A 16,200-nucleotide genomic window follows, 5' to 3' on the forward strand; every position below is an offset into this window, starting at 1 on the left:
TAGGAACTTAGTATTTACCTTTCTGAATGGCTTATGCAGCATTTAAATGCTTTTTTTTTTTTANCTAAGCCACCCAGGCGCCCCATAAATTCTTAATACATTTATTTAAAAATTGTTTTAATGTTTATTTTTGAGAGAGATAGAGTGTGAGCAGGGGAGGGACAGAGAGAGAGAGAGAGAGACAAAGAATCTGAAGCAGGCTCCAGGCTCTGAGCTATCAGTACAGAGGTGCTGCGGGGCTTGAACCTGCAAACTGTGAGATCATGACCTGAACCAAAGTCGGACACTTAACTGACTGAGCCACCCAGGTGCTCCGTGGATACATTTATTTGTAAATATTACAAACTGCTGCACAGCATCTCTTATATGGGTATACAATTTTCCATTTTATTTTACCCTATAGATAAGTATATAGATTACTGTTATTATTTTTTTTGTATGCATGTATGCATGCATATCCAAACAATGCTATAGTAAACGGTCGGTCTTCTCTGTATTATTCCTTGTTACATAAGCAAATGTTTACTCAGGTTGGATAGTAAGGGCAAATACAAATTAAAATAAGAAGTTTAATTCTCCTTCATTTTCTTAGAGTGTTTACATTTGAAAACTCCTACATTCTTTCTCTGTCTCTTTGATATGTACCTAAACCTTTTTTTAAAGCTAATGAAGACCTCAAGGACATCTTTGAGAGCCTCTTTGGAATGGAATTATGAAGAGAAATAGCATCCCTATGTCCCAATTTCTGTGCCGGGGAGAAATCTCACACCAACATGCACAACTACCTCCTGCCATGAAGACACGAAAAGTTGTTTTCCCGCTGGATAAAGCCAATGAGCTAATACAGAGGGTCACCCCGGTTATCAAGTGCATTTAGGATAAACTGCGTGTGACAAATGGTGCTGCCAAGTCCCCTTACCTGAGGACAAACCCTAGTTTACCTGGTTTACCATGGAACAAGCATGCAGTGGGCTGTATCTGCTGGACTAAACCAAAGGGGCTTTACAATCTCTTAGAGACGGCCCCCGGTGCAGCGTTCTGGCTTCACACTTATTCAATAGCATGGCTTTCTTCCTCTTCCACCTTTGTGTCTTCTGGATGGGAGACTTTGTTTCCAATGTCATTTCCTCAACAACAGCGGTTCTGCCTCTCTGCAAGATGTGGGCACAGAGTATCAAGGGCACAGCAACACTGGAGGGAAACTTGGAGGAATCTTTCAAACCAAAACTGGTCTAATAGAAGGTGGTGAACACCTATTTTCCTTTATGTTCACCAGCAGTGGGGATATAATCAAACTTCCACATTTCTTACGGAATATGAGAATACTTTGCTTTATTTTTTTATGTTTCCTGGTAGCCAAGGTTTGACACATTAATTGTCTCTTCTGAAAATGCCGGTTTTACATTCTTCGCCCATTTTTACTCATGATTTTAGAGTTTTTTATGATCCTGTTTTATTGACTCTCACCCAATTAAATGGGTTGCAAGTATTTTCTTTTCTCTGTTGCTTGTTAGAATTTTGCTTATATCCTCTTCTTAGACATGACATTGATGTAACCAAATGTATCTATTTTTTCAAAGGTTAGCCAATTGTACAGCTACTTAGAGACTAGTCCAGCCACTCAGAACCCTTATGCCTCCATATTTTTCAGTGGATGAAAGCAGATTTATACTGTTTGTCCACAGTTTAAAGTGTTTAGATTTTTTTTAAGTTTATTTATTTATTTTGAGAGAGAGAATGTGTGAGCAGGTGAGGGGCAGAGACAGCGGGAAAAAGAAAGAGACAGAGAGAAAGAGAGAGAGTCACTAGCAGGCTCCATGCCATCAGCACAGAGCCTGACCTGGGGCTTGAATTCACAAACCATGACATCATGACCCGAGCTGAAATCAAGAGTCAGATGCTTAACCTCCTGATCTACCCAGGTGCTCCAGGTGTCTAGACTCTTTAACACTGATACATAATCGGAGATAAAAGTGCTATATTTTAAAAAATGTTCATGTTTTAGGTAATGCTATAGATTTCAATCTCAATAACATTTTATTATTTAAATAGAAAACTATTTAAGTCTGAAGTGAGGTTCAGGAATTTTCAGTGAGCAATTAAAGTGAATTAGTAAGTCAAAATATTCTCTTCTCTCCTCTGGCCATTTATGTAGCTTACCCGAAATTCAAATTTTATGTTCAAGTTACAAAAACAAATTGCAGTGAGAATTTAGGAGTAAGGCAAAATCCTCAGCTTTACTTCTAAAGTGTAAGAAATGATAAACAGAATACACTGTCATACATTGACATACGGAAACCTAAGTGTTTATCCAGAAATCGTTACATAAGGTACGCTCAATCCTTATCATTATCCTAAGATAACAAATCCGACAAAGTCCAATACTCCTGATTTTGAATCTGCTGCTCATTTAAACATGAACTGCTTATAAAAATGAAAATCAATATGTAAAAAAAGAAAATTCCAAGAATTTTCTTGTCGCTTTCAGCCACCACTCAGAATGAGCTTTATATTTCTAACATTTAGGTTTGGCACCAACTTTTTCATACTGCTAATACTATTTGACTTTGGAATTAAAGAAAGATGAAGAAGTTGTACTTGGTACCAAGACGAGAAAACATTTTAGAGTATAGAGTATAGGTTTAAACATCTTAGACACATTGGTTTCTTAGAAAGATTTAATGCAATACTTTTTAAAAAATTAACATGGACTACATTAACTATTAATATGAGTAATATTTAAGTAAGGGTCTTCTTTGTATTCCTTAACTTCAGAAAATCTGATCCTATATAGAATACATGTCCCAAAATATCAAAGAGCTTATGGACTTAAATGCAGAGCATATAAACACCTTTGTGATTCCTAAGCAAAACTTAGACTTAATGAGAAAAGCAAACTACATTTTATGGCCCATGTCAACTATTTATTCCCAGAATACACCTGTCAGAGCAAAGGCAATTCTTGCCAGTTGTTTTTTTTTAAATTTCTTGCTGTCAATAAATGCATGGATCTTTCCTATCCTGTGTTCATAATAATGTATAAGACAATTTGGTCAATGCCTCATCTGCATTAGCTTTAGATTATGTCACAAACACCGTTAAAATTCCTTTTTTGAAAGAAAAAAGTTGGACCTTTCAGAAGGAATCAATCCCTTAAAAACAAAAGGAAGATGTGAACAGACATGGAGTTTTCTGAGGCAGAAAAGTATACTCCATTTACCTTTCTAGAACCACATTAATTTAAAAAAAGGGTTTAAGTGAAAATATTTATTCTTTTCCTTAACTGGGTTAAATGGTAATACAAATAGGATGAGGCTGCCCTAAGTTTCTCATGTGTTATGCTTTTAAATGTCCAAAACTTTACATAAAAACTACACATGGTCTAGTTTCTTTCACAATTCATATTTAGAGAATCTCATATTTAATTGTATATGCTTTGAAGTAGCTTCTCTGTTACCATAACTAACAGAGATTTGAAAAGACTAGCTCCAGTTAGAACTGCAGCAGTAACAACGGCCAGGCTCTCAGATACAAAAATAAACACAAGGGAGTAAAAGGAGAGAAGGGATGTTCATTTATATTGTTTCCAACTGGCAGCAACCAGAAGCCAGGACGCCAGTGCGCCTGTGAGGTCAAGGACGCCAGTGCACCTGTGTCGTCAGCCAGGGCACGCCACGCTAGCGAGGACTAATGATATTATAAGATGTGACGATAACAATTTTATAGGAAGTATCAAAGTTTTAAGTAGAAAAAGAACTGCAAAACAGCTTTCTGTGACTAACAGAGCCGACAGCCTCCCTGGAGAGCATGGGACGTGGAGATGAAAACACAAGCCCATAATATTACAGGAAGACCTCAGGTCGGGTTTCATGACCAACCCAGAGCTTCCACTAAAAGGCACAACTAGAAAGTCTTACCAAATCCTGAGGGAGCATCATTTTAAAAAGAGGTTAAAGAAGACGTAAACATCATCCTGACTACATGGCAACCTCCACAGGGGCCTAAGTGTTCCTGCGTTAAGGTGTGGGGTCGCCGGCAGAGCCACTTGACCACACGCCCCATGTCAGCGTGGGCTCCCGGGGTGCCATCGCAGTTGTTCTGTACAAGGAGAAACATCTCAACAACCTGAAGGAAAACCGGTGCATTCGTTTTACGTGCAGCCCTGGGAAGATCCACAGAGCAGCACAGCCGCCACCTTATCCGTTCTCGGGATTGGCTCCAGCCCAGTCAAGCTGCACGCTGGAAGGTGCAGAAGGTGCTGGAAGGTGCAAGGCCGGAAGCCATGTCAGCAACATTGGGACTTGCTCTCTGCTCTCAAGGTCTCCTGATCCAGTTTAATTTTGTCCTGGTCGTTTTCTTCACTAGGAAAGCTTTGGTGGTTTGCGAGAATATTCTCCACTAGGAACCGGGCGGCTTCATCTATGTTTATATTATCCTGTAATGCAGAAATGATGAACACGATGAATTCTTAGGATTAATGCTTAGCAGTAAGTGTTGAGTATTAATGGGACTAGCAGAGTTGTCAGAGGGGGCGTTATAATACACGAGCTACCATCTTCTTCTCCTGTACTGAAGGGTTAAACCCTAAGAGTTCAATGCCATTGAGTAATGTGGCTAGGAAACTCTCTTCACAAATGATCACCCTTTCCAATGTTCCTATTTCAAACTTCTTGGCGCTGAGATTCAATCTTCATCGCACACTGGGTTGCCACTCATATAAATGAAAGCACTGAGATAAAAACCTTCCTACCCTTGAACATCTAAGTCAATTATTCAGGATACATTATGAAGAATGTCAACCACCTCATACCACATTGAAATATGATAAACGCATCATGTCTTCCCCCATCTCAGAGTGCAGATTATTACTTTTAATTGTCATGTGTAAATCAACCTGAAACAATGTGGTGGGTGTGATGTCCATTAAAAATATCCTATTGAGTCACAAGCTATCACAATATTTGCGTGACAGATTTATTAGTTGTCATTCAACACATGAGTAACGCATAGCAAAATCTGGGCTTATTTTTTTAAGTAACTTCATTTTCAAATAATTTCAGGTTTACACAACCATTGCAAAAATAGTAAAAATTTCTACATATCCTTCACTCATCTTCCTAAAATATCAACGTCTTGGAAATCCAGATTTCCAGATAAAATCAGGAAATTAGATAATAGTGTCGGCATTAATTTTGAGCCTTATTCAAATTTCACCATCGTCTCAATGTCCTTTTTTGTTATCCAGGTGACTAGCTGTATTTCGTGTCCATGTCTCCTTGGTCTCCTTTAACCTGGGACAGTTCTTAAGTCACCTTCCCTTTCATGACCTTGACACTCCTGGAGACTACTGGCCAGAAAATATCCCTCAGTTGGTGCTTGTTTGGTGTTTCATATCATTAAACTCAAGTTATGCATTATTGGCAGGAAGAAGTGATATGTCCTTCTCAGTGCACAAGGAGGCACTTGCATAAAGTCACGTCTGCCAGGCTTCTCCACTGAACAGTTACTATTTATCCTTTATACTTAGTAAGTTCCAATATGTAAATCACCTGTTTTTTACCAGAGTTTTTTATCCATTAACTTTACTATTAATTAATTTTTCCCTAAAATATTTATTACCATGTGATTAAAGGGGACTTTCTAGTCCATCATTCCTTCTACATGTATTAGTTGGAATTCTACTGTCAGAAAGAGTTTTCTCTTCTCTCCTACTTATTAATTGGTTTATTCATGTCATGGATTATTATTTTATTCCATAGGTTAGATCCATTGCAATAGTGACTTACTTTGTTGCTCAAACTGTTTTACATTTTTGGAGCTTCTATTAGTATGATCCCATTTCTATTTAACATGTCTCCATCATTTGTGTTTCCTTAGTTTCTGGCTCCACAGAATATCTCTGGTGCATCTTTACTTGTCCCACTAGTCCTGAAATCAATCATTTCTCCACAAAACTCCTGTTCTTTTTACAGGACAACAGTATTTAAAAACCAAATTCTAAACTTACCGGATCTGTGGTATCATTGCCCTAAGCTCTTTGAGCAGAGAGAGCTAGTAAATATATGTATGCATCGACAGACATGTAGACATCTATTTCTACATTTATCTATTTATGCAAATATGCAGATGTACAAACACACATATACACAGAAAAATATATATTTATATTTATAAATAAAATGTTAGGTTCATATGGGTCTCTTCAATTTCAATCTAACAACGTGAGGTTCATTCCAGCTTTCTTCCTTATTTGCTATAATTTTCTCAGACAGTGAGAAACCTGCAAGATCTGTGCTATATATTCAGGTATCTTTTCCAGCATCAATACAAGCTTTCTTTAATTGAAGTATTGATCTCTGAATGTCCAAATGTCACTTGGTCCCCACCCTTCCTGTTATCCCAAAGAAGTACAATGCTCTCTAACTGCATTTAGTAGCAACTGACTAGAAACGGAAACTTCCACATTGTAATTAGTCACGCATTTTCATGGTGGAAATCCATTACTTGCTATAAAGATGAAAAGACGAAGTTCAGAAATTCAAAACTGTCTTTTGGTTGTGTTCCCATTAAAATTCAGATCACTGGAATTCAAGCAGAAATCAGATGTGAAGTTAGCGCCAGCCAGTTCAGAAATACAGGCATTAGTAACACTTGGGCAGTACTTTAAGGCTTGACTAAAATTTTTAGTCTGGATTTTATGTTACTGTTATTCTCTTGGAACATTCCTGGTTTACTACTAAGGAAATTCTGCAGAAGGCGTTGTTAATATATTTGTAGGAAAGCACAGAACATATCTGACACTTCTACTGTTAACCAGTGCTTCCCTTCTCACCTCCACATGTACCCCTGTCTATAAATATGACAATCTCAAGCTGCAGGTCACATGACATGATCATCTGTGAATCTTCCATCTAGATTCTGGGGACAAATCTGGATTTATTACCTGAATGATTAATTCAAATGAAACTTAGAGAAGAAATTTACCGGTAATATGTGCCATCTCTTCCACCAGATCTCATGCTCTAATAAACATCACACATACCACTTATTATTATTATTTGGTGACAAAGCTGGGAAGTAAAGCAAATCACACGAAGGACATGCCACAGACAGAAGGATGGCTTCCGGGACAAGGGCCTCCAGGAGTAGCCTCTCCCACTTCTGCCATTTCTGCCTTCCTGCCGGGCTGTTCCTGCAGCAGCCACCCCTGCACTGCAACTTTCTTCTGCTGCTACTTTCTATCCATGAAATGAAATTTTAAGATTCTAGAATATCTTTAAAAACAGATAGCCTTTAGTTTAGGAGCAAAAACTTCTGCCTCCAGCAGACACTAGTTCTGCCGATGACTCCAAAATCATCAATTATCTCCAGAGCAGCTTTTCTGTGCAATCTCTCATAGCTTTCCTTTCATTATTCTGGTCATCAGTGGCACCCAATGGTCTTCTGCGATGAGGGTGGGTTTCTAGCAAAGCTTAAAGTAACCTAGGAGTAAGCAGGGACTTAGACCAGTAGATAAATCCAGTCACATTTGTTTTATACTTATTTTTGATAATAAAAAAAAATCTGCAAGAAATCCACAGAGGCATCCCAAATGCTGGACTGTGTTAAGATATGCCAGTCTTCTGGTTTCGGATTTTGCTTGTCATTACAGAATTTCTCAAACATTTCATCATTCTTATGTAAGTCCTATTGTTATTTGACCTCTAATGGGAAATTCCCAACGTGAATAACCAAGTTCCCTCCCCGGGAATGTTTTGGGCTTGTGAATTCCACTTTGCTTTCTTGTATATCTGGACTGGCAAGATTTTTAACAGCTGACTTAAGTGCTTTTGGTTTTCTTCAAAAAATATTTATCCCATAATAGATGAAAGGAAGAATTTTCTTTCTTCTATTCACGAAGAAGCACATCACAAACGTTGACACTGCTTCCTGTTCAAAGTCTTTCATACACAATTAATCTGAAACTCTTCAAACGTCATCTGAATGACATTCTCACGTCCATTTTTGTTAGTAATGCACAGGATCCACATATTCACCAGGGTCATCTATGTCTCTATATTTCGTTAAGCCTTCAGAAAATATCAAAAATGCTTGTGCTTGACAAGATCTCTAATCCCCCATAAGCTCCAGGTGCATAAGTGCTCTATTTAAAGGCTCAAACTCAGAGAATGTCATTGTCCTTTATTCTAAATAAGAACTAATTTTTATTCTGATGGAAAACATGTCCTTCTATTCACCTCCCCACTAGCCAATTTTGAAAGCATTTCTGCTGCCCACTAAAGGAAGCTATAACATATCTATGCTACGCTTTGCTTTTTATTAGGCTCCCCAAACCCACTCACATAAACCCATCTAAATATTTTATAGCTATAACTCAGATTTACAAGTTAAGAGCAGAGCAGATACAAACATGAAGCAGACCTCACCTTTGCCGAGGTTTCAAACCATCCAATGAAACCATGTTCTTTGCAGAACTGGTCCAACTGGGGAGGGCTCTGACCACCGTCCTTTTTCTGGTCACATTTATTAGCTAAAAGTAGAGCAGGAATAGGACTGCCATTTGGAAGATGGACTTTACTGTCCAGATCACTCTTCCATTTTAAGACGGCCTCAAACGTGGAACCTCTTGATATATCAAAGACTACGAAAGCACCAACAGCTTCTTTGTAGTATACTCGGGTCATGTTGCCAAACCGCTCCTGCCCTAGAAGTAAATATAATAAGAGTTTAAGAACTCATAATTCAGAATGAGCCTATATTTAGATAAAAGCCCTCTGACCTTAGGTATAGAGCTGTAAACACCGGTGTCCCATTCCATAGCAAAGAAACTGGTGGGAGGAAGGATGCACAGAACCACGTGGCCAGTCATGTGGTCTGAGTACACAACTAACTAGCGTTACATTCTGTGCTTATACAACGCAGGCTCCATAAACATCCAGATGATGGTGCCTTAAACTACAGAGCCCAGCATTTCTCCCCACTTTCCCCAGTCTAAGAGAAGAGGTACTAAAGAGAAAAAGAAAGCTGGGAGTGGAGGGGAGAAGAGATGAGAACAGAAGAAAGTGAAGCTTGCAGGAAGAAGATAAGTATGGTGGGTAAAATGCGGTCAAAAAGACTAGGACTGGATAAGAGATAAAGGAGCTCATCTTTCGTCCTCATCTCTAGCCTGTACCCACTTTACACGCTGCTTGCAAGATTGCTGTCCTCTAAGAAGGCAGATGCGTGCAAACCTACTAACAAAAAGTGGCACAATTATCTGTGTGATTGAAAGAAGGATCAACTGCAGAGTTCTTCAAATATCATACTTTTAAAATAACATGTTAAATAGTTTGGGGATAATCCTACTGCTTCACATACCACATAGGACTTTGCAAAGTGTTCTCTTTCTACCGGAGACCGAAACTGCACAGGTCATCCCTGATGGCAAGGCCCAGGGAGGAGACTGCAATGCAGTCAGAAGAACCCCCGGAAGAATTCTTCTTCTCTACTTTGTCTGTACCTTTTACTCTCACTTCTGCTGTTAGTCTATTCTAGGGTTAATATGAAACCAGAATCGCCCAAAGTTCCCCCCTTCCTGCAAAATGGAATGCACCTAAATACCATGTCTGCCCCCTCAATCAGACGCTGTCTAATGAATATTGTAGCAATTAGCAAAATTGGAGACAGTCCGGTATGCATTGGGTCTATAAGAGACCTAGAATTCATTTTCCTTGTATGAGTCTAATTGCCAGTAAGAATACATATTATGCCATAAGCAGAGACAAAAACAAGACTTACTAGTTGTGGAGGGCTTTCTCGAAAAAGTGTTAGAGAAATATTTGCCTGCTGACCTCAAGCCTGTAAGGCAACTTATGGATTGTTCTGGTCAAAGAATGAGATTGGTAAACGCAGAGACCAAATTCTAGTTGATCCACGTAAAACATTTCCATACATCATCTATGATAAATGTTGACATTGTTCTTTCTTAGTAAGCGGTTGTGAGAGCCTGTTACCTACAACCGCGGTACAAGTATATCCTGTTTTTGCATGCCCACTGAATTTGAACAATTAAAGGGCACCGTGATCTCATGTATTCTGGCAATATGCTTCACTTACCCTTAGATACCCTGTCATACGTAGTAAAGAACGTGTAAAACTTTGTTATGACTACCTGGTTAAATTTTATTGGTTGAAGTGGAAATTACATACCATGAAATCACTGTTGCCAAGAAAACTTAGAAATGTTAAGTCCTATGACTGTACTCAAAAAATGTAAATTGTTTAAGCATGATTGTTTGAATTTGCTATATAAAAACCCTAAGCTGAAAAATAAATTTGAGCAGTCCACCTGAAGAGGCTGGCTCCGTGTCTTCTTTCGCCGATGCCAACCATCACTCTCCGGGCCAACCCTGGCTTGCAGAGGCTGGTCCCCTGCATCTTTCCATCTGGTATCACACTGTTCTTTGACATAGGAAGGATCCTTATCTTCATCTGACAGATGATAAACCACACAAAGAACTGCTTGGCCAGGATTACAGTAGCACTGACTACCTAAGACTAGAACCCAGGTCTTCTGAATCCCTTGCACCCCTGTTGCCAGCCATTCTGAATTATCTGGCAGTTGCCCTGACTTCTAAGGTGTTTACCTTCAGTCTGTCAAGTTACTGACTATTACTGACTAGAGTACTAAAGAAATATGACTGGCAATCGATGCGAATCTAAGATATGAAACTCTGATCTATGATTAAAAACAAGGCCAACAGGACACTTTCCTGTTAAAACACATGATGAAAAAACACTATCTACATTTCATCAATAGTAACAAATGCAAAGCTACCCACAAAAAGTATTCTTTCTCCTCCAAATCCTACAATGCTAGATATTACTTAATGAAATAATTAGGCTGGCCTAAATGGAAAAACTTGGAAGTTCATTTGGTTTGTTGTAACTCCTCATATGGGCTTATCTGAAATTGTACTATGGTAGTTCAGATGTCTGAATTTTATTCTAACAGTCACATATGAAACCCCACTATCATATATATGTTTTATTGGTAATGTAAATCTGCCCAGCCAACTGTATAGGTATTTGATCACAATTTGATCACATTTATAAGAAGTTAACAATGAACCATTTTCTTTACATATATGCTTCAGAGTAGCACACCGTGTGTTCACAGAGGGTATACCAACGGATCAAAGTCAATATCACTATGCTGCAAAAAAACTATGTAGATGCTTTAAAGTGGTTCTGACTTCAGTTTTAACTAGAGAACACATACTACCAATTTTTGTTTTTTATAAAATTTAAATATTAAGTACAAAATGACTATGGCAACAAGGGAAATTAGCCTCATTAAGATAGTCCAGATTAGATGATTATTTCATATTATAAGAAAGTACTCTTTTGGACTATCCCTTCAATTTAGAAAAGAGGGCAGGGTGCCAAACTAGTAAAAGTACAGAAATCCAGAAATAATAAAGAACAATTACGGTTTAGTGACTGTTGCTTTGTTAACTGAATCATTTATATATCCATAAAAATATTTCTTTCATACTATCATACTAAATCATATTCAAATTTGTATTTACATAAACTTTCCGGTAACACGTAAGAAAATCAGAACTGTGTATGACAAGGAATTTTCAAGGTGGACTCTGTGGCTTAGAAATATCAAGTTATTTTCTTTAGGTTCTAAGGTTAGGATTCAAAACTCTCTGATAGCCTCACAGTGTGCTATCTAAAAACCACTCTATATGGCAACTCAAAATAGTTTCAATTATGCTATTAAGCAAATGAAAAGGAAAGCTACAAATTGGGAGAAAAAATGCAAATCCTCTATCTGGTAAAGGACTTATACCCATACACATGAAGAACTCTCAACACTCCAAAGTAAGATTAAAAAAAACTAATTAATAAAGTAAGCAAAAGACTGGAATAGGTGCCTTATAAAGGAATGCATACAATGCCAAATAAGCAGAGGAAAAGATGCCTAGGATCATTAATTATTGGGAAATGCACATTTAAATCACAACCAGGGTGCCTGGGTGGCTCAGTCAGATGAGCGTCTAACTCTTGATTTCAGCTCAGGGTTGTGGAATTCTGCTTCTGTGCTGAACACGGATTCTGCTTAAGACTGTTGCTGTCTCTCTCTCCCCACCCAGTCCTCTGCTCACGTTCTCTCTAAAAAATTAAAAATAAAATTAAATCTTTAAATCACAACCAGCTTCCCCTTCATGCCCACAAGAATGGCTAGAGTAAAAAGTCTGATTTTACAAAGTATTGATGAAGATGTGGAGCAATAAGGACTCTTACACACTGCTGGTAAGAGTAAGAATTTAAAATAATGCATCCGCTTGGCAAACGATTTGAAAGTTTCTTAAAAATGTAAACATACATCTACCATACAACCAACACATTCTACTCCCAGGTATTTGCCCAAAGAAAATGAAAGCACATGTCGACACAGTCATGCTCATGAATGCTCAGAGATGTTTTATTTTTAATAGCCAAAACAGTAATGAATAAAGTATAGTATATTCATACAATGGAATATAACAACAGAGAGGAAAAGAATAAACTATGGATAAAAATAACAAAATGGATGAATCTCAAAATAATTATGCTGAGTAAAAGCAACTAGACCAGAGAGGGAACAGGTAATGTTTTTTGAATGCATTTATATCAAATCCTTAAAAATAAAAACTATAGTGTCTTAGTACGAGGAAGCCCATCAGTGATTGTCTTGGGCAAGGCAGAGAGATGGGTTCAAAAGGGGCAAGAGGAAATACTTTTGCAATCTTGTTACAGTGATGTTTCACTAATGTTTACATGTCAAACATCAAATGGTACATTTGTTGTATTGCCGATTATATATCAATAAAGCTATAAAAAACAATACCTACCTCAGATGGTCACTGGGAAGGTTTAATGCAAAATGCCTGCCTGATAGTCTTTTAGGGCAGAGATTAACTGACAAACTATAGTTCATGGTCAAACCCGGCTAAGGTTTTACTGGAATACTATCACCTTCATCCATTTATGGATTTCTACATCGGTTTTCATTCTACAATGGCAGAATTGAGTAGTCGCAACAAAGAGCAAATGGCCCATAAAACCTAAAGTATCTGCTACTTCTAGAGGGTTAGGGGACAGTCTACACCTTGAACTGACAGTGGTATATAAAAATTCATGAAGGACTTAAGGTGCATGTATGTAAATTACACTTTAAGTTCAAAAAAGTAAAATGTCAGGCTCAAGGTAAGCACTGCATAAATGTTAGCATTATTATTAAGTGCTCAATAAATGTATTACATGATGAAAGCCTTTATAAAACAGTGCAATTAAACACAACAAAACCTTAAACTATTAGCTAGTTATATGCTGTAAACTGTAGTGGTAAAAACAGTTTGCAGGGGACAATGAAATTGAGGAAAGCACAGATGTACTAGACAATCAAAATATCAGGCACTCAGGGGGACCTTAGTCAGTTAAGCGTTCGACTTCAGCTCTGGTCACGATCTCACAGTTTGTGGGTTTGAGCCCCACACTGGGCTCTGTGCTGACAGCTCAAAACCTGGAGCCTGCTTTGGATTCTGTGTTTCTCTCTCTCTCTGCCACTCCCCTGCTCATGCTCTGTCTCTCTCTGTCTCTCAAAAATGAATAAACATTTTTAAAAAACCATGTTTTTAAAATACCAAGCACCCAAAGGTCAAACAATCCCAGGCAAGTAACTCTGTCTGACTAAATAAGTCAAGTGTCTTCAGGGGTTTTTACGGATCTTCTAAGCCCTCCCAGCTCTTCCTTCTGATGTTTTCAGTTTCTGTGTGATAACTTTAATGTTATAAAGATTTGCTAAAGATTGTTCAATCACTGAATCCAGATAGCAGTGGGGATCAAATATAAGAAATCCAGCATCAAAAGGCCAAGCCATGCATTTAGGAAAGTATCTTACTTTCCAACAGAACAGTGAAATATACTTCCTATTTTAGTGAGTTTATCATCTTTTTAAAAAGTTCTGAAGTAATTCATTAGTCCTTCAGAGATATTCTTGAACTGGTCAAGAAACCTAAAGCACACAAATTTCTAAAATATGTAACATTTAATTAGAAAATAGAGAGGGGTGCCTGGGTGGCTCAGTGAGTTAAGTGTCCAACTCTCGGTTTTGGCTCAGGTCATGATCTCATGGTTCCTGAGTTCAGATCCCACGTGGAGTCCCACACTGGGCTCCATGCTAGCAGTGCAAATCCCATGCTTGGGATTCTCTCTCTCTCTTTTACTCTCTCTGCCCCTCCCCTGCTCTTTCTGTCTCTCTCAAAATAAATGAACTTAAAAAAAATCTTTAGAGAATAGAGAAACAATGAATTCATTTAAAATAATAATCTTGGGGTGCCTGGGTGGCTTAGTCGGTTAAGCATCCGACTTTCGCTTAGGTCATGATCTCGCGGTNGTGTCGGGTTCTGTACTGACAGCTAGCTCAGAGCCTGGAGCCTGCTTCAGATTCTGTCCCTCCCTCTCTCTCTACCCCTCTGCCTCTCGTACTCTGTCTCTCTCTCAAAAATAAACATTAAAATAATTTTTTAAAATAAATAAATATATAGATATGTTAAGCACTTCCAGTTGTTATTTACTGGAAAATAACCACTGGAGTAAGAGCTGCATCCAATTACTGTGTTATTATTTCTCCTTGGGTAATTTTATCTGTCCCCTTATTATTGCCAAAAAGAAAGTGGAAAACAAAAGTAATGTTCATGAATATTCCACTCTCCACTTCTAAATGTGTGAAGGAGCACACTCTTCTGCCCCCACTAGGTTAGGGGCGGCTATGAACTAGTCTTGGCCAATGAAATATGAACAGAAGTGTCACTTTCAAGCAGAATCACTTGGCTGCCAGTGTCCCTGTCCTGCTGCAGCAGGCTTGAACCCTAACTTTGAGATGAGGGTATTGTGAGATGGTAAAGCCTCCGTTAGTCTGAGCCTTCAGGCAGTTTCAGTGAAAAACGGCTTCACATCTCTACCACCACCCCAGCCTCTGCCCTCACTATGGGCCTGAAGAAAGAGTGAGAAATAATTATTTCAAGCCATTGACATTTTCAATGTTGTTAAAACTTCAACATAACCTAATCTATCCTGACTGATACAGCCCCCAAGTCATATCTAGATTTGATCTCACTAAAAAATGTGTATTAAGTTCCTTCCATGTACCAGGTACTGTGCTAGACACTGGTGAACATCACGAAACAATGAATATGACTTCCTTCTAAGGAGCTCACAGTCAATTTGAGGAAATAGACAAACTGAACCGTGGTGTATTAGGTGTAATCAGAGATATGAAAAGTATATTGTGGTATTAAACAAAGGGATGTTACTCATTGAGGTCTGTGTGCTAATCTTAGTAGCAGTTTTGAAAGACACTTTATCAAGAAATGCCTTTCAAATGCTTCTTTGTCATGAAAATAAGTCGTCTTCATTCCTTCACCTCTATACTGTGACTCTCAGGGCAGCCGCAGCAATGCCCAGATCCCACGAGCAAGTCAGCCCAGTCAGAGCCAGGCACACCATCAGAGGACTAAACAGCTTCAGGTATTTAATCTCTAGATACAACTTCCAGCAGTGCTGAGTCCTCCCCATGGGAATGATACATTCTAGTACTTACCTTTCACTACACCTCAGGAGTTAGCCTTTTCTCATTTTAAAAAAGGGGTAAGGACCAAACCAATGGGGAGACTTTCACATTCACATTAGAATTGCACTGGAACTCTGTAGAACTTGGACTTTTTTTTTCTTCTTCTCCTTAATTTTAGACAAGAAATATAAAGAATGCTCTCTGGGAAGTAGTCAATCAACCATTCTAAGTTCAGTCCAAGAAAATTTGATTATTCTCAGATTGTACTTTCCACAAGTAGATGAATAAAATGCAGGGAATACCCATGATGCTGAGTGCTCCTGGGCTGTGTCAAAGGACAGGAGAGAATGGGTTAGAGAAGTCTGCAGTGGTACTCAGTCACTGTGTAAGGCCTTACTCTGTGGTGACTATAAAAAGAATAGCTGACTTTGATCAATTTGAAACAAGGAATAAAATGAAAATATCTTTCTGTGTTCAAAGTCATAGTAGTTCTAAAAGTTCAAGATACTAGGTTTTCCCTTTCTTACCTAGTTATTCAACAAGAGCAAGAAATGTACCATCTCTACCTGGTAAATGCTCTTGTGTAGTATATACTA

The 16,200-nt window shown here is 38.3% G+C and overlaps 1 protein-coding gene across 1 annotated transcript in view; it reads right to left on the bottom strand.

The window, feature by feature from the left end:
* Nucleotides 1-2,018: 2,018 nt before the first annotated feature.
* RAB32 (RAB32, member RAS oncogene family) overlaps nucleotides 2,019-16,200 on the bottom strand; it is a 38,627-nt gene continuing 24,445 nt past the window's right edge. The window contains exons 4-5 of the mRNA XM_077776158.1: nucleotides 8,427-8,704; nucleotides 2,019-4,435 (exon numbers count right to left, since the gene is read on the bottom strand). Coding sequence (XP_077632284.1) covers nucleotides 4,286-4,435; nucleotides 8,427-8,704 — 428 coding nt within the window. The 3' untranslated portion in view covers nucleotides 2,019-4,285. The remainder of the gene's footprint in view (nucleotides 4,436-8,426; nucleotides 8,705-16,200) is intronic.

This window comes from Crocuta crocuta, unplaced genomic scaffold (genome assembly GCF_008692635.1).
Source record: "Crocuta crocuta isolate KB4526 unplaced genomic scaffold, BGI_CrCroc_1.0 scaffold25, whole genome shotgun sequence".
In the NCBI taxonomy this organism is placed as follows: Eukaryota; Metazoa; Chordata; class Mammalia; order Carnivora; family Hyaenidae; genus Crocuta; species Crocuta crocuta.